This window comes from Adiantum capillus-veneris, chromosome 13 (genome assembly GCF_014529385.1).
Source record: "Adiantum capillus-veneris isolate H3 chromosome 13, ASM1452938v2, whole genome shotgun sequence".
NCBI classification, from domain to species: Eukaryota; Viridiplantae; Streptophyta; class Polypodiopsida; order Polypodiales; family Pteridaceae; genus Adiantum; species Adiantum capillus-veneris.
The window spans coordinates 54,886,765-54,908,431 of record NC_140943.1 but is presented as its reverse complement, the minus strand read 5'-3'; the positions used below and the strand labels follow the sequence as shown (position 1 = coordinate 54,908,431).

Below are 21,667 nucleotides of genomic sequence, written 5' to 3'. Positions count from 1 at the left end.
ACCGTATTGTTCATCATATGTTAACTCTCGTATTTTCGAGAACAGTATTCAAGGTGCGATCAGTCTTTCTTCTAACTTGTTTAGTTTTTGTACAGTTTCGTTCTTGTCGTTCAACCCAATTTTTTGTAAAGATTTATAACTTATTGCTGATTTTCTTCTCTTTCTTTTGCAAGCTTCACAAATTTGTGTGAAGGTGTCGCTAGCTTTCTTTTTTTTTCGTCAACGTTATTTGGTAACAAAAAAACATTCTATTGCAATACTCGCATAAGCTTGAAGAAGTATCCTGTATTTCTTTTAAATATATTTCTGTAGGTGTATCACTGAAACGTAATCTCTTGTTCAAGTATGGTTTGTGTTCTTCGGGAGAAATATTTTGATGTGACTTTCTTAAGCGTTTTACTTTTGTTATTATCGTTGTTTTTGTACGAAGTGTATTGGTTTCTTGAGACAAATACTCTTCGGCGACAAATTTGTTACTGTCATTAGGATACAAAACCAGCAATCTCTGAAGTTTTGAAACTTCAGAAGGTGTCCAAATTTCAGACCTTTTCAAGTCTGATGCAGATTCGCGCATGGGATACACGTATAAAGTTCCATCAAAGTTCCATCAATGTCTGTGACCAATATTCGATGTTTCATACCATCATTGTTGCATGCACCGATGATAAATTTCTTTTGCTTCTTACGCTGTCCACTTTGTAAAACCACCTCAATGCACAAGTGATTCGCTTCACTAAAGAAAAATCTTATCTTCGTTTCCGGATAAAAGCTCAAGTGAATTGGAAATGAAGCAATACAAGTGACGATCGAGGTAGCATCCAAGTAAAGATAGAAAGGCGATGTCCCACCGTCTGCCTTGTTCTTTGTTTTGATTGCAGAACCCTCTATCCGCACAAAACTACTAACACTCAAAAAGGAAGCAAACTGACTTATCAAAGATGAACCGACGACGACAATGATTGTGTTGGAGTTTTGCGAATCCACAAGATCAGCCTTGAAGAACTTCACAATTTTCGGATCGAAAAGCTTGTAAGTACCATAATTGTTTAGCACATAGCCCTCAATTGCAAATCTAAGAGTGATGTCAGAGAGGTCCGTTATATACAAAAAAAGGCCCATTATGTTCTTCAATAGAAGGTTCTTGTTGCGAAAAAGGGTTGACTTTCACTTCATCTTCTTCAATGTCAATTAAAGCATCTACAAAACAATACAGAAGAACATGACAACCGATTCATATTAAAAAACTAGAGGTAAATAGTCAATATTTTTGCTTTTATATATGCCATGTCTCAATCTTAACGACAGCCATCTTTGCTTTTTGCGCTTTCGAGCATCCAACTTATGCACCTATTGAAAAAGAATGGGACATTGTAAAATGCAAAAGATAAACCAGTCTCGTATATACTTTCTTCAGAAGAAGGTAGAAATTAACGCACTGCAAGCTTGCGCTTTGCCTTTCAAGAGAGATGGTTGGATAGCAAAGTTTGGTTCACTATATACACTATGCTTGCGAGAAGTTGTCGAAGTGCTTGCAGATGACTCACTTGCATCAATGCGTACACATTCACGTTTGAAAGTTCCACTTTTTGGATGAACAGTACGTGCAAAGACAACATTTTTTTTTGCTCTACAAAACGAATATGTTCAAGTAAGAACACCAAAAGCACAAAGAACACCACAAGACCCATATTCCATACCGTCAATCTCCATGCTTTGCACACCACCACAGCTATAGGCCATATTTCAACACGCTTATTCATTTTGTGTACATGACACAAACAAATAAAAAAAGATTGAGAACACTTTGGAACTATAATTCTATCACCAATTATCCAAACTAAAACTACAAAAAAGAGGGAGTCAGAAAAGGGGGGAGGGGATTGCATCTTTCTAATAGCACATATCACAAATAAACCATTGTCTTTTAAAGGGGCACAAAAAGGAGGAAAGGTGGCATCCACACCCAATAAACAGAGGTGAAGAGAGTAGGGAAAAGGAGCAATGGCATTTTGAAGCAGTGAGAAACTTTATTATATCGATCCAATATAGAGCAGTGCCACTTGAGACAAACAATAATGGAAAGAGCAGAAAAAGTGAATGTCCTTTTTCTTTAGCAATGACAAGCTATATTGCACCACCAACCCATCGTAAAGCATGACACTATAAAGAAAACCAACGGCACACAAATTGCATTCTTTCAAGCTCGAACGGAGTTAACAGGGACAAAGAGAGGGAGGGAGAGGGAGAGAGAGAGAGAGGGGGGGGGGGAGAAAAAGAGAGAGGACAGGGAAGACCTAGCCGAGAGAAGATTTCACTTAACACACACACACACACACACACACACACACACACACACACACACACACACAGAGAGGAGGAAGGGGAGGGGGGGGGGATCGACACTAAGGTTGCGTCAATAGGCTCATGACACGAGATAGAGTCCACATTTCGAATCTCGTGAAATTTTTTTAGACAGAGGAGGAGAAAAGAAGAGGGACAAGTAGAGAGAGAAAGGGGGAAGGGAATGCTCGATGTGAGCTCAGCATGTTTACACAGCATACATTATAAAGCCCCACCTTCAAAATCCCTTACACAGCAAACACCAAGCATTACACACGTAAAAGATCACACAGAACTGAAAAGACACAAACTAAGGAAACACACACGGTAGACAGCATCCTGCAAAAGAAAACAACTGATCAGAAGACCTTCAATCCACGGTTGCTGCATATCTCGACTGCCCCGCCTTTAGATTCCTTTCCCTCTCAACTGTCAATGGTCACAGGCAACACAGGCAAGTGATAACGCGAGAATAAAATCTAGTGATGTTACCATCAGCAACAAGAAACCATTCCAAACAGTTTCATGCATTTACACAAACAAATGCACCCAATCGACAGCAAACGAACACGTTCCTACCATCTAGAAATCTATAAACATACTCGGGAAAAAAAACATCAGAACATAGTGAACAAGACGATTCAGAACGCAGTCAACAGCATGGAATTACATTGAAGCCTTCAACAAACCTTTTGCCATGTGATGCACCTGACCACCAGCAGAAGAAATCTTTAAACATGCTCGAGAAAAAATACCAGAAGACAATGAACAATACTATCCAGAACACAATCAACAACATGGAATCCAACCAAGGCCTTAAGCAATCCTTTCACCTAGCAATGCACCCAACCAGCAGCAAAAGAACAACAGCAAATGCAAGAGATTGTCCCAATGGAGAAATCAGAGGCATGGGATTACCATTCATACTGCACACGAAGCATAATCTATAAAGAAAACCCAATCGTCGTGCCAATAAGCCAACACTCCCAACCACAGCTTCATGAAATTCCTTTAGAGTTTCCTTGGTGTACTTTACTCCATTCTTATCATTTAGATTAAGCACCGGCACATTAGCAACCGTCAAGCTCAACCACAATGGCACAGAATTGTCACCATGCTCGCCAACCATGTATCCATGGATGTTGCGAGCATTCACATCAATCTTGTCCGCGATGAGGAAGTGGAGACGTGATGAGTCGAGGTTTGTGCCAGTGCCAATAACACGATTTGGTGGCAGACCAGAAAGCTTCCACGAGAGGTAGGTGAGGATATCCACAGGATTGGACACAGTCAGAAGGATGGTGTCAGGGCTTTGTCGCACAAGCTCAGGAATTATCGATTTGAACAAAGGGAGATTGCGGTCAAGAAGAGAAAGCCGAGTCTCACCCTCACGTTGCCTGGCACCAATAGTCACAATGCAGATGTCAGAGCCAGCAGAGACTATATAGCTAGAGTCGACCACAATTTTCACTCGGGGCAAACCTGTCAGCGAATGTGGGGCACCTCTATAGCTCAGCCTCCCTTGCAGTTTGAGAACACACTACCTATCTCTCATAACACCTGCAACCTGCATGCAACAACACCAAGAGATCCAAAGCCTAGCACCAAACTCTCGCCAGCTGTATAGCTACCCGGCTCAACACATAAACAAGATAACAAACTCCATATATACATAGTCAGCCATAGCAACACCACAATCAAGGCCGATCTGTAGTCCTACAAAGCATGAGTTCTCGGACCAAAATCCTTGCTCAAAGCTTGCCTACTTAACAGCTTCAAAGAGCAGCCCAATTAACGAAATTTCCCACCTGTATAAGCTATGCATGCAAGAGCTGAACATGATCTATAAACTGATCCTGTGTATGCAAATGAGCTCATGCTCTGCTCACAAGCACTCACGCCCCAAGAACAAACACTGCTTTCTGAATACCTGAATATCCTGCTGAAATTCACGCTCAAAGAGCATGCCTTAAGCCCAACACAAGCTGATTTATCACCTTTTGGTTGTTAGCGCAGTTGCCCCCTTTGATTCAAATGACTCCTGAGTTGAGCATGGCGACCTCACTTGCTTGGAGATCAACACCCTCCTGTAGCTTGGCAACCTGATTAGCCCCGAACCTCTTTCCTGCAGCAAGCCACTCTCTCGCTCTCAGCTCCACTTGCCTTGCATGCCTGCCTAGTATGGCTCACCTGCATGCACCAGCTTGTGATCTTGCTGCAGAGCTCCTGCTTCTAATTGGAAATCAGCCAGTACCCCCCTCTGAGCTCGGCCTCTCCCTCTGCCAGTTTCGGTGAACGGTCCCCTCCTGAAATTGGCCCTGCTCGGTACAGCCCTTTGATGATTTTGCGACTATGCCTTGGTGGGTCCTTCGATACGTCCTCAATACCCCTCATGTTGCATTGTAGCTTTTGTCACGACATGCTACAATTCTTTACTTTTAGACACAACCTAGAAGCAGTCACACGGTTTGTTGAGTAGCTAGAAAGCACCACCACCATTCTCACTGGTCCATTAATTAGCCTTCATCGAATGTACCAAAATATCGACATCAATGCAGATAGAGTGGGTTAAGACCCCACTGTGATGGAGAGAGTGGACAAACAAGAAGAAGGCAGAGCACACAGAAGCCCATAAACATCTTCAACCACCTTAGATAAATTCCATATGGATTAATGTGCAACACACCTTTGCGATCTCCACTTACACTATTTTAAATAATTCATCGCTATCTCAATGAATAAGCCAAGCACCCTGACCTGCGAGCCTCCCAGCATAGACAACTCACCACACATTATCAAAGAGAGATGGGGCGTCAGACAGTAAACGCAGGAGAATAGAGCACCACCACCACATCAGGCGATCACTTGATCACAACACAATATCACATGACAATCCATGGAAGGATCAAAACATAACAGAGGACATGCTCAAGAAAGAGAGCAGTACCTTACACGCAAGCCTCAGAAACACTTGACAATTACAACCTCAAAAATAATGCATTTAAACCCCTTGCAGTCCATAGCCAGAATTGGGAACCACATGTAAAGCCATCACGCAATGATGAGCCAACTCGGAAGCGATCTGAGGAGGATTGGCACAACATGGCACCGTCACACACAGTGTAGAGACCAAACCTTCCATCGCAAACGAACATCAGCACACATGCAAGCAAGCACGAGGCCGTCGACTTCACTCCCTGTACCAACGCCAGCAAGGAATCTCCACGAGCGAGAAACGGTAGAAGACCAGGTCCACAGCCCCCCTGAATCCGGACGCGGACACGCGCGAAGTAGAAGAGCACAGAAGGGGCGCAAGGGCCACCTTCACGCACCTCATGCGCCAGAGAAAGGGCAAATGGAGTAACCCGTAACCACGTGGATTCCCAAATAGGGTTAAAAGTAGGCCTACACTCAAACCACTAGGCAAGCGACACGTGTGTGCCCCAAGTTCCAGGCAAACGCTAAGGCTGCCAGTATGGTAGCCCAAAAAAGCTGAGTCGATCAGAATCTCAATGAGATTCTAGATTCTTGAATCTTGAATTTTTATGATTTTATCTGCTTGAGAGAAGTTTGCGAGTCTCTCCATCTCTATCTCTGCATTACGCGTGGATGGCATGCCGACTCTCTCTCTCTCTCTCTCTCTCTCTCTCTCTCTCTCTCTCTCTTTGTGTGTGTGTGTGGATAGTTTCCTATGACGTTAAAATTCTCTTCTTCTTCTTCTCTCTACGTTGAAAACCTCAGAGCTTGTTGTGTGTTTGCAAGGATGGTTGTCGTGAGCTTCGCGGAGGGGGGAAGGCAGGGCCGATGGAGGGATGCGACGATAGGGCGGGTTGCATGGGGAGGGACACGTTTTTTTTTTTTTTTTTTTGGGGGGGGGGGGGGGGGGGGGGGGGGGGGGGCTCAGGACTAAGTGGCATGGGCACCTCAGGGTGGGATCAAAGGCAGTGCTTGATTGGGGGTGGGATGGAGGGCGGATAGTCGTTGATTTCTCCGGGCGCCATAAAAGTAAACTAGGGAACAAAAGTAAACTAGGGAAACCTGGTTTACTTTTTGGCAAAAAGTGCACACCCAAATATTTTTGATTAAGCATTAAATATGGGGGCTTTTGGGACCCATAAAGTACTCAGTGAAGCATATTACTGACAGATTTTTATGCTCTTATTAAAAGCCTATGGACGAATGTCATTAAGCATGGCGGCTACCCGACTGTAAACTAGGGAACCCTAGTTTACTTTTGTGTAAAAAGTAAACTAGGGTTTCCTAGTTTACATTTGTGTAAAAAGGGAGCTGGTGGGGTTTTCAACAGTATGCTCATTTCTCTAATTAATGTCTCCACAAATTGGAGCTATGAATTATCTTTGCTCCATTTCTTGAGGATCACTGATTAGTCTACAATGGATTGGGTGATGACAAGTGAAGATAGTGCCAGTGTTACAAGCAATTCAGAATTGAGCTTCGACAACGATGAAGAGGATGAAGTAGATGCTCAAGGATTACATGTTCGGCGACCAAATCCTCTTGATTTTACATCCTCCATGTACTTCATCTTTGATAGGGAAACTTACAATGTAATGGTTTTGTCTCTACAAGATGCGATGCCGACAACCCTTGAGGATTTGAAAGGTTGCAAGAGAAGCAATGTACATGATCTCAAGAAGTGGAGACGATTCAGAGACCGGCTTTGCTTGGTGGTAGAGGGTGAGAAATTAGCACTTTGCTTGAAACAGGAACCCAAGTTAAAGATTGCTTGTATTGAGGATTGGGAGGGCCGAGTATTAGCCGCTCATTGCAATGAAGGAAGGGGGGATCATAAAGGTCTTAATGCTACCATGGACACCTTGAAGTTACAATGGTGTATTGATTTGCAAAATTTTGGAATACCACGTTCTTATATCAAGGCACTCATTGCATCGTGTGAATGTCAATGTGTCAAGAGTAGGGTTGAATCTTCTTCCCACCAAGGTTTGGATCTCAATAGAGTACAATTGCTTGAAATTTTCACAAACAAAAATGATGTGGACAAGGTTCTAGCAGATCTCATGGTAAAGTACAAGGTTAGGTTAAGAATGGCACGCTCTTCAAAAAAGTGCACATCTTCCAAAGTCAAGGTGTGTAAGACCGCAGGGACTGGACCATGCAACTCTCCACCCAACCGTGCCATATATAGACTCCTAGCCCCTAAATATAGCGCCCCTTGACCGCATGTCCGTCCTGGCCCTTGGCCCTGCCCTTGGCCTGACATTACTTCCCCCTTGGAGAAACGTTTTCGTCCTCGAAAACACAAGTGGTAGTATCTTCGTAAGAACACTGATGTTTTCCTTATTGGCATCCTCTACATGGGCCAATTGTCCATATGACCGATACCTGGTGCAGTGAGGAGGTTCAATGAAACCAAGAGCAACATCTTGATTTTCAACATTGTTGTCCTTTTTCAACCACCCGTATCTAAATGGTAACTCATGATAACTCATGTGAGTATCTTGAAAAGTTCATAGCTACTGAAAGATAGAATAGGGAGTGTCCTCATGTCAGACTTCTGAACATTTTGGAACACACAGAACCACATGTTCACCCCTAACAAAGGTTACATGCCAACATACTCTGTCAGCACACCTACTAAGTCCTTGACTTATGAAACTATCGGTATCCAACCCCACCACAACAGGTGTTCAAAGTTGAAAACCTAACCTAAGCAAATTCTAGAATAAGGAGAGAATCACCTATTCAGAATGCATTGTGCTAACGTATGCTCTTAGCAGATCCTTTAGCACGATTTACTAACGTATGCGCTTAGCATATCCTTTAGTACTAAATAGAATACTTGTCAGCTGCCTATCCAACGTGGGATGAATAACAGCAGTAAGAGTGAGGTACTTTCCCCAACCACTTACAGACAGTCTTCCACGACTGACGACAAACTATGACTCAATCATTGAGTATCCAGCCATATACTCGATATGGAATGGAGACAACCAACTAGGTTGAAGGTAGATTGGAGGTTCCAGCAACCAATCACTAACATCCATACTCAGCCATCACCTTGTATGGCAGGGTGTAAACTCATACAAAATCTGCAAGAGAGATTGCACTAGCAATGCAAAAGGGTGCAGAAAGAATAAAGTCTATGGATTTGCATGCCGCTCCAAATAAATTTGTGTTAAACACTAGGGCCCATAACACCTAGTGTGCATGCATTTAACACAAGCATATCCAAGCCGCAATTCCATGTCGAGACTTTCCACGATACTTACGTGAAAATCTTGCAACAAAGTTGGACCATAATGGAATGTGACAACCTGGTCACACCTAGGAACCAACCATGAGACCTTCTCATGAACGTAGCATACTTTGCAGCAAAAGTTGGACCATAATAGAATGTGACAACCCAGTCACACCTAGGAACCAACCATGAGACATTCTCATGAACGTAGCATACTTTGCTATATGTAGAAACGACCCTCCGTTAAGGTGGTTTCACAGCACTTGTAATCACAACAAGTCTGTACTTAGTACCCGACAATTTTTGGCCACTGAAATTGTTCCTAATACTGTGTGCGTCAATTGGTCTAATGAACGGATGCGACCAGCACCTAGGGACTTCGTCGCGACACATCATTTCGAATTGGGCGCGAGTGTCAGTCCCAGAGACTCATATTCTCCACACGTGGAATATGTCTCAAGTAAGGATGCCAGGAAAAGTGACATCCATCAAGTACGAGCTGTACTTGTGTGTGGAGGTAACTACGAACACTCTGCGATGCGAGTGAGAGGGACCCTCATTATCATGCTCCACACTGGCTAAACCAAACTCCTTGAGTTCCTAGACCATGTTGTATCCCATGTGACAACATGTGCCAAATCGAGCCCTACAAGTAGGTTCGTAACAGCATAAGGCAAAAAGGTAGATTGGACACTTGGCCCAAAGTACTTTGTGTCGACATGCCCTTGGCATGGCTCTGTAACATTCAAGCGTACTTATACGTCTTGAAAAAAAAAAACAAGCAAAGTATACAAAAAATGGAATAACACCAAATTAATAGATGCGTACCTGGAGGTTTGAACGGAATGTTCACTTACCAGTATTCAAACGGAGAGGAGCACATCTCCTACCTGAAAAACAAACAACATTGCACTGGGAACCGTGGGTGTTGCCTTCGCAATCCAACCCCTTTGGTTAAAATCTACGTAGTCAAACCCCTTGGTAAGACCCTTTGTAGAAACTGCTCAATTAGCAGGTAACGGAAACCAACATAGGTAACCGTGTACATAATAAATCAACTTGAAAAGTTGAGTTTGTCCGCTACCGCGTGGTAGATTGTGGAATTCTTTCCTTGAAAGTCTAACTGAGAGAGATCAAACAGTGGGAATCCTCAATGCAGAGCAACTGTGATCCTCAATGCAGATCATCTATGATCCTCAATGCCTATGGGGTGATGTAGCAGTCACCCGTCGGGTCGTACCCCAAAATAGTATGTCCATAGACACTCCGTAGGGCTATAGAGAGAGCAGGAAATCCACACAAGTGAACTGCCTAGCTCATGTGGACAGCCATGCTGTCACCACTGATTCTTGCATCTATACTTCCTTATAGAGATCAACTGCTGTGAGTTGAAGATTATCAAAAACTCAGCTTGAGTGTCGCACTGAAAACATGTAGTGCAAAAATGACACCCTAAACATCCGTAATGACAAGACTCTTGCTTGTGCATTAACGTCGATGTATACTTCCCTGGGTAGATCTGTTCAATCTTGAAAACAATCACCCCAAAGAATGCCAATAGTTGGGTCTTACCCTTGGCCTGGTAATGGCTCTTAGCCGGTGTGGCTCATAGCCCTTATGCAAATTAGTGTTTAATGGACGAACCGATGAAGACTAATTTGAGTAGCATCTTAGCCACGTGCTAGTTGAGAGTTAGAGCACCTTGGCTCAGGCTGACTCACGAGCAAAGCACGTATCAAAAGCGTCTTAGAAGATTTTTCATTTTTCCCTTAAAGAGAAGGAGAGAGAAGAAGAAGAACATGCTGGGCTGAGGAATTTTTCTTAAATTTCTAGAGTGTGTGCCCAATCTGTGTGCTTTTACACATCTTATGCCTGACTTGTAGCTTATCCTATAAGCATTCCACATTTTTTAGGTGTGACTCTCTCAATGAGAGAGGTAATAGAAAAACACAACCACATTTTGACCTACCTGCCTTGCAGGGTCATGATTGTATGAAAATGACTTAGCATTGGCACTTTGCCTGTGAAATAAGTTCTAGTTTTAGGTTCGTTTTAGTGTTGTTGGGTGTTGATAGCAACCAGCCATCATGTTCAACAACCATCACTTAGTCTGTCCTTGACAGAGTTGCGAGTGTGACAGCGGAAGCGTAATCCCGGAAGTGGTGGACTCCATGCCACCTGCTTAGCATGCCTTGCATGCAAAAGCGTAAGCCCTTGGCTACTAGGACAGTCTCAAGCGTGAGAACCCAAACCAAAAGTGCCTTGCACATAATAAACCGGTAGGGATTCTGTGAGGTGACATTCCCTATTTGTTCAGTTCCCCAAACTTGGGTGCCAATGCCCTTGATTCCAAATCCATGGGCAGTATCTCGGCACAAGGGAGAAGCCTTGCTTCGTATAAAATTTTCAAAGCACTCGTCGTTGTTGCTGCAACCAGTTCTCATGAAATTTGGAAGGAAAAACTTTTTACAAAATTTTCAAAGCACTGGTCGTTGTTGCTGCAACCAGTTCTCATGAAATTTGGAAGGAAAAACTTTTTCCAAAACGGCTCATAGCCATATGTGCACAGACGCCCTCGTATAGCGTATACACCTGTCTGGTACATAATGAAATAACCTGCAGTAGGAAATAACCTGCAAACACATTGCCTATTCCTTCCCAATTGTGTATGCTCATAGCATATGCCAACAGTGGGAATCTTCAATGGCAGATGCCCAAATTGAAGCCGTGCTTCACATAATTACTTTTCTTCTCATAGCCAACAGATGCTTCTGCTAGGTGTTAGTGCCATTACCCGTGACAAGGTACATGATGTGTGCGATGATGCATAGGTATAAACTCCATGGTTCACCATTTAGGATTGTCTCCATCGACTGACGTGCAAAAGTAATTTGCCGAAGAGCCATGCCCTAGCAAATTTAGAACCGCAAACTCAAAGATGGAGAAAGAAAGACTCCTGTCAATTGTGTGAGAACTGCAATGCTCAGAAACCATGCCGAGAACCAGAATTGGCTGGCGCCAATAACAGCCTTGCTGTAAAAACCTTCAATCCATGCTTGGAAAACCAATACACCCCTTGGGCAGCTATCACGGCACAAATTGACGTTCACAAACCCAGCAAAGTGCAGATGATTACATAACCAAATCAAAAAATTACTGCATACCATACGACTTGCCTATTTGTCGATGACACATGAGCATGCATGCCAACCATGTCAAATCACGTAGTGAACCGTGCTCAACAATCAAACGTCACCTTGGAGGCTAAGCGAGCCTTGCTTGAACATAACAATGTACAACTTATGCACCATCTGTTATGGATACCACCTCCCAAAACTGTGCGATTTCAATCGCGTAGAACCTGCATGACAATAGCAGAAGAGCATGCTTCGAGGGCCTTCCCAAAGTGCTTCCTTGAATTGACAAGCCATGCATAAGGCCGTATGGCTGATATTTTCAAGCTTCATGCGACCTTGACTGTCTTCACCCTTCCCGAAGTGCTTCCTTGAATTGACAAGCCGTGCATAAGGCCGTATGGCTGGTGTTTTCAAGCTTCATGCGACCTTGATTGTCTTCACCCCTCTTCCTTGAACTTGAATGGTTGCTCGTAACAATGATTGACAACCCTCAAGCATTAGGCATACAATACCCGAAAGCTGCAAGACTGCAGAAACGTGTACTGCACTCGATGTGTAGGTCAAAATTGTCATGGCTTTGTCGTACAGGACGAATAGGGTTGGAGGGGGTTCATCGTAGGCACCTCCCCTTAACTAGAAGGGCCCTAATCCCCTTGGGCGGCGAACATGAGGACAAACTTTTTAAAAAAAAACAAAAAAACAAAAACTCCCTCTGCAGCGATGGTGGAACTTGCGCCCTGCAAGAAGTGCTCATCATATGAGTTATGGGCCAAATCACAGTGGGCTACAGGGTCAAAAAGTGTTCCTCTCCCTGCTACGAGCCCAAAGACACCGAGGACACTCAATTCGGCTCAGGTCCGGTCCTGGCTCTCCTTGTGCGCAGGCAGCCGCTCCCACGGCCTTGCATGTCGAGCTGTCCAAGGGGCGTTGCCCGCCTTGTGGGATCCATAACCGGAGCTTTCCGAAGGGCTTTGCATGAAAAACTGAAGCATCATGCAAAGCTTCCACGAGCAGCATGCAGCCCCTTCGACCTGCAGCCCCTCCATCTCCCATGCTATGCTAATTCCATGGCGAAAGAAAGACGAGAATTGATTCGCCTACGCTTCTCCATGCTTCGAGAAAGATAGAGAGAGAGAGAGAGAGAGAGAGAGAGAGAGAGAGAGAGAGAGAGAGAGAGAGAGAGAGATCGAGAGAGAGAGAGAGAGAGAGAGAGAGAGAGGGGACGAGAGAGAAGGCCCTGCCTCTTCCCCTCCTCCATGGCTGCTCCCTCCCCTGAGCTCTGATACCAATGTAAGACCGCGGGGGACTGGACCATGCAACTCTCCACCCAACCGTGCCATATATAGACTCCTAGCCCCTAAATATAGCGCCCCTTGACCGCATGTCCGTCCTGGCCCTTGGCCCTGCCCTTGGCCTGACACAAGGTGGACTACATATGTCATCGTGGAGGCTTTAGTAAGCGAAGAGGCAAGATGAAGAGGTTGCGCACAACAAGAAGGTGTGGGTGTCCATTCAAACTGCAAGTGGAAATACATGAAGGATTAGATGATGTTACAATAACCGTCTATCCTCAACATGAAAATCATGTACCCGGATCAAGAAGCGACTAATTTCATTTACCAGTGCATCCATCGGTTATAGAGTGCTGCATTGAAGACTTGTTTGATGCTGGAAGCTCGCGTCATGTTTCTCCAATGTCAATGTCAAAGGAGAAATTACAAATGGAAAAGGCCTCATCGTTGGACCTCACTATCTATAGGTTCTTTATGATACCCAAAGAGATCAGAATGCTATCATATCGAATGCGGATTAAAGGTATGCTTCAATTCATTATTGCGATTCTAGTAAACAAATGCATTTTATGTCACAACCGGTGTATTTTTTGGGTGTAGACCGAGTTAGTGATGATGATTGGACGGCGATGTATATGGAAGCACTATCCCTACAAAAACAACATAAGGTGCCTTTTGTTACATGTGCATATGTTATCCACCTTCATATTAGCATCTTCACTATTTTATGGCTTCATTGAATCATAAAAAATTGTGTGTGTAGGTTGTCCATGTCCAACCATATAATCCCCAAGCAAAGGAAGCCAAAGATAGACCATTTATTTTGATTATACAAGATGATTGGATGCCAGACATTTGTGTCCGTTTCTCACAAACAATGCTTGGGCCATTGATAGTACCTTCAAGACAAATACATATGGTTTGCCTTTATTTGCAACAGTGTTACCAAATCAATTGGGAGTTGGCATTCCCATTTGGTTCATCCTATGCACCTCGGACTTGCAACACGAAGTTATAGCCTTAAATCTCACGATGCGTTTGATTTTCTCAAGAATGGGAAACATCCGACCATCTGCATTGGTGATCGATAAATCTCGACAAGAATTAGAAGCCTTGCTTGATGCCATCGACAAAGATCCACATTGGTGGAGGATAGATGAGCATGGGAATTACACTCAAGTTTCTTGTCATGTCCTATTGTGTTGGTTTCATATAAAGAAGGCATGGGTTGAAAATCTTCTTCCTCAGGTATAACACACTTCTTTGATTTTGTGTGTGGGTCTTTTTGTGGTTAATGTGCTTATAAATTGTCCTTATCGTCAGGTTCCCAAGGACCAACGTGGGGATATATACATAGGGTTGTGCAATCTTATGCAAAGCGTAACTGAAGGTGAATTTGATGGGCGGTATGAGATGTTATGTCAAAAGTACGACAACCACCTAAACATAATTCGATATCTACGAAATGGTTGGTGCGCTCCAAATTGCATTTGGAGGAAGCGATGGCCAAAGTTTGGGAGATTGTTTATGCATGGTAGTGTAGACACCACAAATTTGGTGGAGCGATTGTGGCAATACGTAAAATATACACTTTTGGAGGCATGCATTAACCAATCGGTCTTGGAGTTGGTACATGCTCTAGTTGGAGATTCCAAGACAGGAAATAGGATGGGTGGTACTTTGCTAAGGTTTTTAAAGCAAAAACAAGAAATCGGTACTATTTCATGTGTTGTTTTTAAAATTCCTACTTTTACATGCTTCTCTCAATGTCTCATTTGCTGGTGTATTGATTTTATACACTTTACATGCAGCTGATGCAGGGCGATATGGAGTTACTGGATCCTCAAAGAAGCACACAACAAAGTTAAAAGAAGGAGAATTGCTTATGAAGAGGTTTCAAGATGACCCAACAAGCCTACAAGTAATTGGTGAATTGACGTTGCCATTTAGAATAAAGAGCTCAAATAGTGCCAACCAGTGGTATTATGTTAATTTGCAAGGAAATTATTGTGATTGTCCAAACTGGAGCTCGGAATGTAAGCATCTATATGGAACCCGCTTGATAGTTATGAATCACTTTCCCCATTTGACTGACATAATCCCAATAGTAGACAATGCCCATGACATGACGAGGGATTTCAACGAAGATGCAGCATGCGACACTCCACAACCATTGGAAGAGGTGTTAACCATGATGGAAGAAATAAGAACTTCTATGGTGTCCATCCAAGAAGACCTCCCGAAGAAAAGCAACAAAGAGATGGATATTATTTTGTACAAACTTCAATCCATCAGGGACACTCTGGGATCATTGGCATGCCCAAAGAAAATCAAAATGCCAGAACGAGGCCATGTTCATCAAATTCAAGCGCATGTGATGCATATTCGACTTGGCCATGGCACAAAAGTTGTTCATGACCACAATCATTTCATGACACCCCCAAATCCTCGGCACCAAACAGGCATTTTACGAAGAAAACATCAACGTGGTCGTCATCGCGTGCGCTTCAATGGGAGCCCAAGAATTTGGTGTCCCCATTGTTGTTCAAAAACTCTGTTGGTTAGCCCCTCGGTGATTACTTGTCACACATGCCATGCATTATTGCCATTGACAAAAAGGCATTGTCACAACCTCGCTGAATCATGTATTTTGGGAAAAGAGGCCCACGTTTGTGATGGACCCTTTAGTTTTTTTTGTACTATTGTTTCATGTATTTATCCAGATGAAGAAGATGATGATCGTACCTTAGCTCTATGCAAGAGAGAAACAGAGGAGACAATCAGAGTATGTGCCTCTAGCACAAGGATCTTGCTTGTATTCATGGATCATATACCTTCACAAAGGTCGTTTATTTAGCCATACAAATGTTACATTGAAACTTAACTTGAATTTTGATGTGTCTCTTATATTTAGTACTCTTTAAGTTATTTAGCGTGGAAAGTGCACACAGGTAATCTAGGGTACCCTAGATTACTTCACTAACCAGAGAGCAATCTTTTGATGTGTGGAAAGTGCACACAGGTAATCTAGGGTACCCTAGATTACTTCCTTTAGGTAATCTAGGGTACCCTAAATTACTTCACTAACCAGAGAGCAACCTTTTCATGTGTGGAAAGTGCCCACAGGTAAACTAGGGTACCCTAGATTACTTCCCATAAGTAATCTAGGGTACACTATATTACTTGACTAACCAGAGAGCAAGTCCTTTTGGTGTGGGGAGTAAGTACCCTAGATTACTTCCCACTAGTAATCTAGGATACCCTTGATTACATCACTACCCCTTTTGGGTGCCATAGATAGTGTTAGGTTGCATGTCAAAAGAAATACTTGGTGCCCTGTATTACTTTCTACAGGTAATCTAGGGTACCCTAGATTACTTCACTAACCAGAGAGCAACCTTTTTATGTGTGGAAAGTGCACACAAGTAATCTAGGGTACCCTAGATTACTTCACTCACCAGAGAGTAACATTTTCATGTGTGGAAAGTGCCCACAGGTAAACTAGGTACCCTAGTTTACTTCCAATAAGTAATCTAGGGTATCCTAGTTTACCCGTGGAAAGTGCCCACAGGTAAACTAGGGTACCCTAGATTACTTCACTAACCACAGAGTAACCTTTTCATGTGTGGAAAGTGCCCACAGGTATACTAGGGTTCCCTAGATTACTTCCCATAAGTAATATAGGGTACACTATATTACTTGACTAACCATAGAGCAAGTCCCTTTGGTGTGGGGAGTACCCTAGATTACTTTCCACTAGTAATCTAGGATACCCAAGATTACTTCACTAACCCTTTTGGGTGCCTTAGATAATGTTAGATTGCTTATCAAAAGAAATCCTTGGCGCCTTAGATTACCTCCCACCAATACCCTAGATTACTTTAAATAAGTAATCTACGGTACCCTAGTTTACTTCCAATAAGTAATCTAGGGTACACTAGATTACTTATCAAAACAACAATCAACCTCTTTTTTGTGTTTTTGGTCTCAACAGGTAATCTAGGGTACCCTAGATTACTTCTCATAAGTAATCTAGGATACCCTAGATTACTTCAAGAACCAGAAAGCATACCCTTTTTTGTGATTGGTACCTACGACTAATTTAAGGTACCCTTGGTCACTTCAAAAACCAAGAAAGCAACCATATTTTGTGCCTTTAGTACCAATAGGTAGCCTAAATTACTTCTCTAACAAGATAACAAATTATATGTCAAGTAGATTAGGGTGTCAAATAGATTTGGATGTCAAAGATTGTGGTCATGGATTAGTATTTTCCGCGTGCAATTTTAGTTAGTGTTTCTTCACTCCAATTTTAGTGTATAGAAGCTCCAATACTTTGTGAGAGTGCGAGGTAATTATGTGAGGTAAATTGTGATGGGAGCTTTGCTACATTTAGAGCCACTTGGAGTGTGAGCCACTCAAGCATACTTTGCTACGTACACATGACAACAAGAGTAGTCTTCGTATCTATTAACTTTTTTTGCGCTCACAAAGCAACATTAACACCAAGAGCCATATCAAGCATCAACCCCAAAGTAATTGCATTTGACACTAATGCAACATTAACACCAAAGCAAGCAAAATTTGCCAAACAATGCTTAAGCAATCGACACGTATTGGTATACCTTAACAACAAAGCTTTACTACCTTAACGAACTTGCCTCCAATGCTTGGGCAAATACCAAGAATTAATTCAAATTAAACCCATATGTCCTTACATATACCGAATCAAAACTGAGCAAAACTACCACCGTCATTTGTGGCAAAGAAGTTTTCTTGGTGTACACATGACAAACTTGCACAAAAAATAGATATCCCGGATCTTGGCAAAGTCAGTCTCCCTTTGCTACTCCATGCACGAGACACTTTATCCATTCACCAGACGTTCCTTTAGACTTTCCACATCACCATGAGAGAACCAATCTTTGGATATCTATTCAATTGCAACATGCCAAAAGAGGAAAACAAGTTACGACTCAAAACACACCAACATTGCAATTTGCAATATATGTAAATGGTTTAAAAACACATACCCATTTTCGTGGTTTCTTTTGCATAAGTGCGCCTTCGATAATTGACATCACAATCATTGTGTAATACCCACAATCTGTACCATTAGGTTGTTTTGGCATCTAAGACCAAAAGTACACTTCAATATTTAAGCCAAACCCAATCATCGTCGAAATCTTTGATAATTTAACTCAAACTAACATGGTGCATATCTCGATGGAATCATAGTAGCAAAGATGCTTCGGATCTTCTAGCTTCGCCTTGAGATCAGGATGGGAACAAAATCGAGAGAAATGTTGCAAAACCTTAACAATCAATACATAAACAAGCTTCACTAAAGTATATCAAAAAAGTTATAAAACGTCTCACTACAAAAGCACACTACCTCAAAAACTCCTGGAAGAACTTTGTCATTAGGCCCATACTCATGGAATCAAAAAAGAGAATCGATGATTGGTTTGAACTTAACTCACTCAGACGTCGGATATGTGCATTGTAAAACACAAAGAGAGTCCAATGGGATCTACAAAAGATCCAATTAGCACTTGTAGTCCAAAACATACTCATGAGATAAAAATGGTACTCCCTAGTTGATAAGAATTGTACTCCCTAGTGCTGAAATAAAATACATACTCATGAACAATGGGAAAGAAGGAGAGCATAGTAGTTCCAAGATTCTTCCTTCCAAAATAATTAGTGAATCTCTTGGCATTGGCCTTTGAATTTTTCAATGCAAAGGCATACCACAAACTATCAACAAAGTGAATCTGCTCCAAGATTTCAGGTGCAAGAGTATTCTCCTTCCACCTTGCATACATTCACGAATTGCAAACCTTAATATAGAACTACAAACACTTGCATAATACACAATTGCACAACGAATTTATACTCACATTAAATATAGATTCATTAAATTGCTAGAAGCTTCACTTTGCAAGAGATCACCCATATTCTCCATGGGGTAGTCCACATTAAGACCGAACCTTTTTGAATGAATGTGACAAACTAACCCCTCTTGTAAGCTACACAAAAAAATTTACTCTTATTCATGACTTGTCTTTTTGAGCAAGAACACAAAATCTATGCATGAAAGATGTACCTGTCAACGACCGCATCAACACGTTCATCGCTTGATCTTTTATAGTTGATCTTTTGGGTACCCACATCGATGAAGATTGCTCTTGAGGTGCTACTATCCGGAGACGTGATGTTTATGGGAGAGTGTATCACATTTGACGCTCCTAACTTAAGCTTCATTACAAAAAGTCATTAGATCATAGCTCTCTAATAGAAGTCGACTTCAACAAGAGCAAAAAAATTAAACTAACCTGACGCATTTGATCAGTACCCTTAGGAGTAGAGGACCCCCTCCTAGTTCTCAACTTACGAGGAGCGTTTGGGTCTCCAACCTCTCCACTCTCATGATTTGGGTCCTAAGATGGAAGACCATATTACGCATATGGTCACAAAATATAACACCACGCATGCAATAATGCAAAAAGCGAAAGACTCACAGGAGTTTCATTCTCATGCATATCTTTGTTTTTTTCGACAATCTCATTGGCATGCCCTTCGCTCGGCGCTCTCATCTATGACACGCACATGGAGTTATCTATTGCCTAACCATAGAAATATTTACAGTAAAAACAATGCAAGCGTACATACCGAAGCCTTGTAGCACTGCTTCATCTTGTCTCTCATCAAAGAAACGCGGTGTGGCATGCCATCTTCCCATCGCTTCATCTCAGCTTCCATGTAGCCCTGGAACCATGTGTCATAAGAGAGGTCCTCTTTGTCCTGCACTTTGTCCTAGCAAAGGGAAGCTCTTTCCTCAAGATCCTTTCTGTGTTTTTTGCGAGCATTCTTCACTCTAACCTCAATATCGTTGAAACGCTTCTCACATTGTCGTAAGACCCATTGAGGGGCATTGCTTGGCCTACATAAAACCTTAGGCCGCCCCCCTAAACCTTTTGGAATGTCCACATGGATACCATGTACAAATTGAAGGTGCCGCACCATATCCATTCGCTTTTCAAAGGCTCGCTTCCTGTTTGGACATATCTATGAAGTGCGACAGTAACGTATAACCTTGCTATCTCGATCGCGCTTCACCTCAATGTATGGCTCATTCACCTGCAAGAGCGATGAGAGATAGCTAAGTAGCAAGATAAGAGAGATAACTAGAGAAGCCCTATCCGTTGCCCTCAATCCATTGGCTGTACCTGTTGCGGATGGTGTGCCTCAATCGACCAATCGGATTGTCACTTTCCAACCTCAGCACCATCCTCTTGCCCGGCTAAGTTTTCAGCTTCATACGGCTTCCCTCACTCACACCCCTTCCTGGGCTCGACACCCTGATGCTGCTCCTCTTGTTCGACTAAAAAACCCGCCTCATCGAGCTTTACTTGCTTGGCGGCCTCAGCCTGCTCCACTTGCTCGACATCCTCAGGTTGCTCCGGAACCTCCCTATCCCCACTCACATGGGAATCCCCCATTCGATGGCCTTTGAGGCCCTTCCCTGTGCTCGCGGAAATCCTTGTTGCATGCAAAAAACTTTTCCTACGCGGACCAACAGAAAGCGACAGCCTCGTTTACAGAGACCCGATTTTGGATTTTTTAAGCCTTTGAAAATCCTCAAACGCTGTTCCCTAGTTTACTTGCTTTGCCTAGTTTACATTTATAGCGCCCGGTGAAATCAACGGCCCTCCGCCCTTCCTGAAGGGGGGGGGGGGGAGAGGGTGCATCTCTCACAGAAATGGGGTTTTCTTTTAGGTGTGCCAGGTGGTATAAGTACGGCAGAAATGCAACCAAAAATTATTCAGCTTTTGAAATACCAAAATTATTTTTAGTTAGCAAAACAGAGCATTGGCACATACGCGTTCAACGGGCGGAAATGACGAGAGCACTGCAAGCTCAACAACCAGGCGCGGCGCTCCTGAGCTGCTACGGGCACGCACGCACCTTTTGTGCCTCTAGCTATGCGGCCTGCTCAAGAGTGATGCCTGTTTTCTCCTGTCTTACCTCGCCATCGTCTGGAGACGATTTTAAAGAAGCAGCTCCCTCCCTATTGAAGGAGAGGTACTTTCTTCACATCTCTCTGTTGAACTGGAATTGGAAACAATGTCCACCTCGATGATGACGAGTCAGTCCTTGTTACTTGCAATGCAGCTACACACAAGTTTCTGCCAAGTATGAGAGAAGTCCTCGTGAATTGAACTGACTATTCTGCTTGATCTTCGGTGTATGTGTGTTTGCGTGAGTGTGCATTGGGCATCCTTGTCTTGAGTGTCTGCAGGACCCTTACCTCTTCCACATTGTGCAAGATGGAATTTTATTGAAGTCTAGATATTTCTGGGGATGCAACCTTTAGTGACTCACCAACAGTAGACCTTTAGGGCTGCGAAATACAGGCCTCATGATCATGACGAGTTCATGCCATCTATTCTCACTGCGAACTAAACATGGATTGATAAAAGAGATTTCAATGTGAACTATGAACTCAATGTGAACTAAGCAATGGGAGAGTGTTCTGCCTAGTGTTCAAAAGCCTACCTCTTGTACAAAGCAAAGCTCAGTCGCAGTAGTTAGATACACTTCATCATTACATCCTCAAATCCTTGTTTTAATGTTTTCACTTTTCTCTAAAATTTCCAACACTTAATTTTTAG

At 42.9% G+C, this 21,667-nt stretch overlaps 2 protein-coding genes and 1 pseudogene across 3 annotated transcripts in view; 2 read left to right on the top strand and 1 right to left on the bottom strand.

Moving 5' to 3' along the window:
• Positions 1-481: 481 nt before the first annotated feature.
• LOC147444026 (uncharacterized) lies at positions 482-4,536 on the bottom strand. Its single transcript, XM_086528060.1, has 6 exons — positions 4,531-4,536; positions 4,338-4,486; positions 3,901-3,907; positions 3,823-3,845; positions 3,259-3,737; positions 482-1,197 (listed from the first exon to the last, which is right to left on the bottom strand). The coding sequence occupies exons 1-6, from the start codon at positions 4,534-4,536 to the stop codon at positions 1,085-1,087; spliced, it is 777 nt and encodes a 258-aa protein (XP_086384186.1). The 3' UTR covers positions 482-1,084.
• Positions 4,537-6,734: 2,198 nt separating this feature from the next.
• Positions 6,735-7,182, top strand: LOC147444025 (uncharacterized; annotated as a pseudogene).
• Positions 7,183-20,850: 13,668 nt separating this feature from the next.
• LOC147444023 (uncharacterized) overlaps positions 20,851-21,667 on the top strand; it is a 123,248-nt gene continuing 122,431 nt past the window's right edge. For both annotated transcript variants that reach the window (XM_086526775.1, XM_086526776.1), the window contains exon 1: positions 20,851-21,077. In XM_086526775.1, coding sequence (XP_086382901.1) covers positions 20,893-21,077 — 185 coding nt within the window. In that variant the 5' untranslated portion in view covers positions 20,851-20,892. The remainder of the gene's footprint in view (positions 21,078-21,667) is intronic.

Excerpts from the sequence above, each read along its gene's own strand:
- LOC147444026 (XM_086528060.1), bottom strand. Across the intron at positions 3,738-3,822 it reads TGCCCCACATTCGCTGACAG|GCAACGTGAGGGTGAGACTC; the intron begins GTTTGCCCCGAG and ends TATTGGTGCCAG. Across the intron at positions 1,198-3,258 it reads CTTCGTGTGCAGTATGAATG|ATGCTTTAATTGACATTGAA; the intron begins GTAATCCCATGC and ends ATTGTTTTGTAG.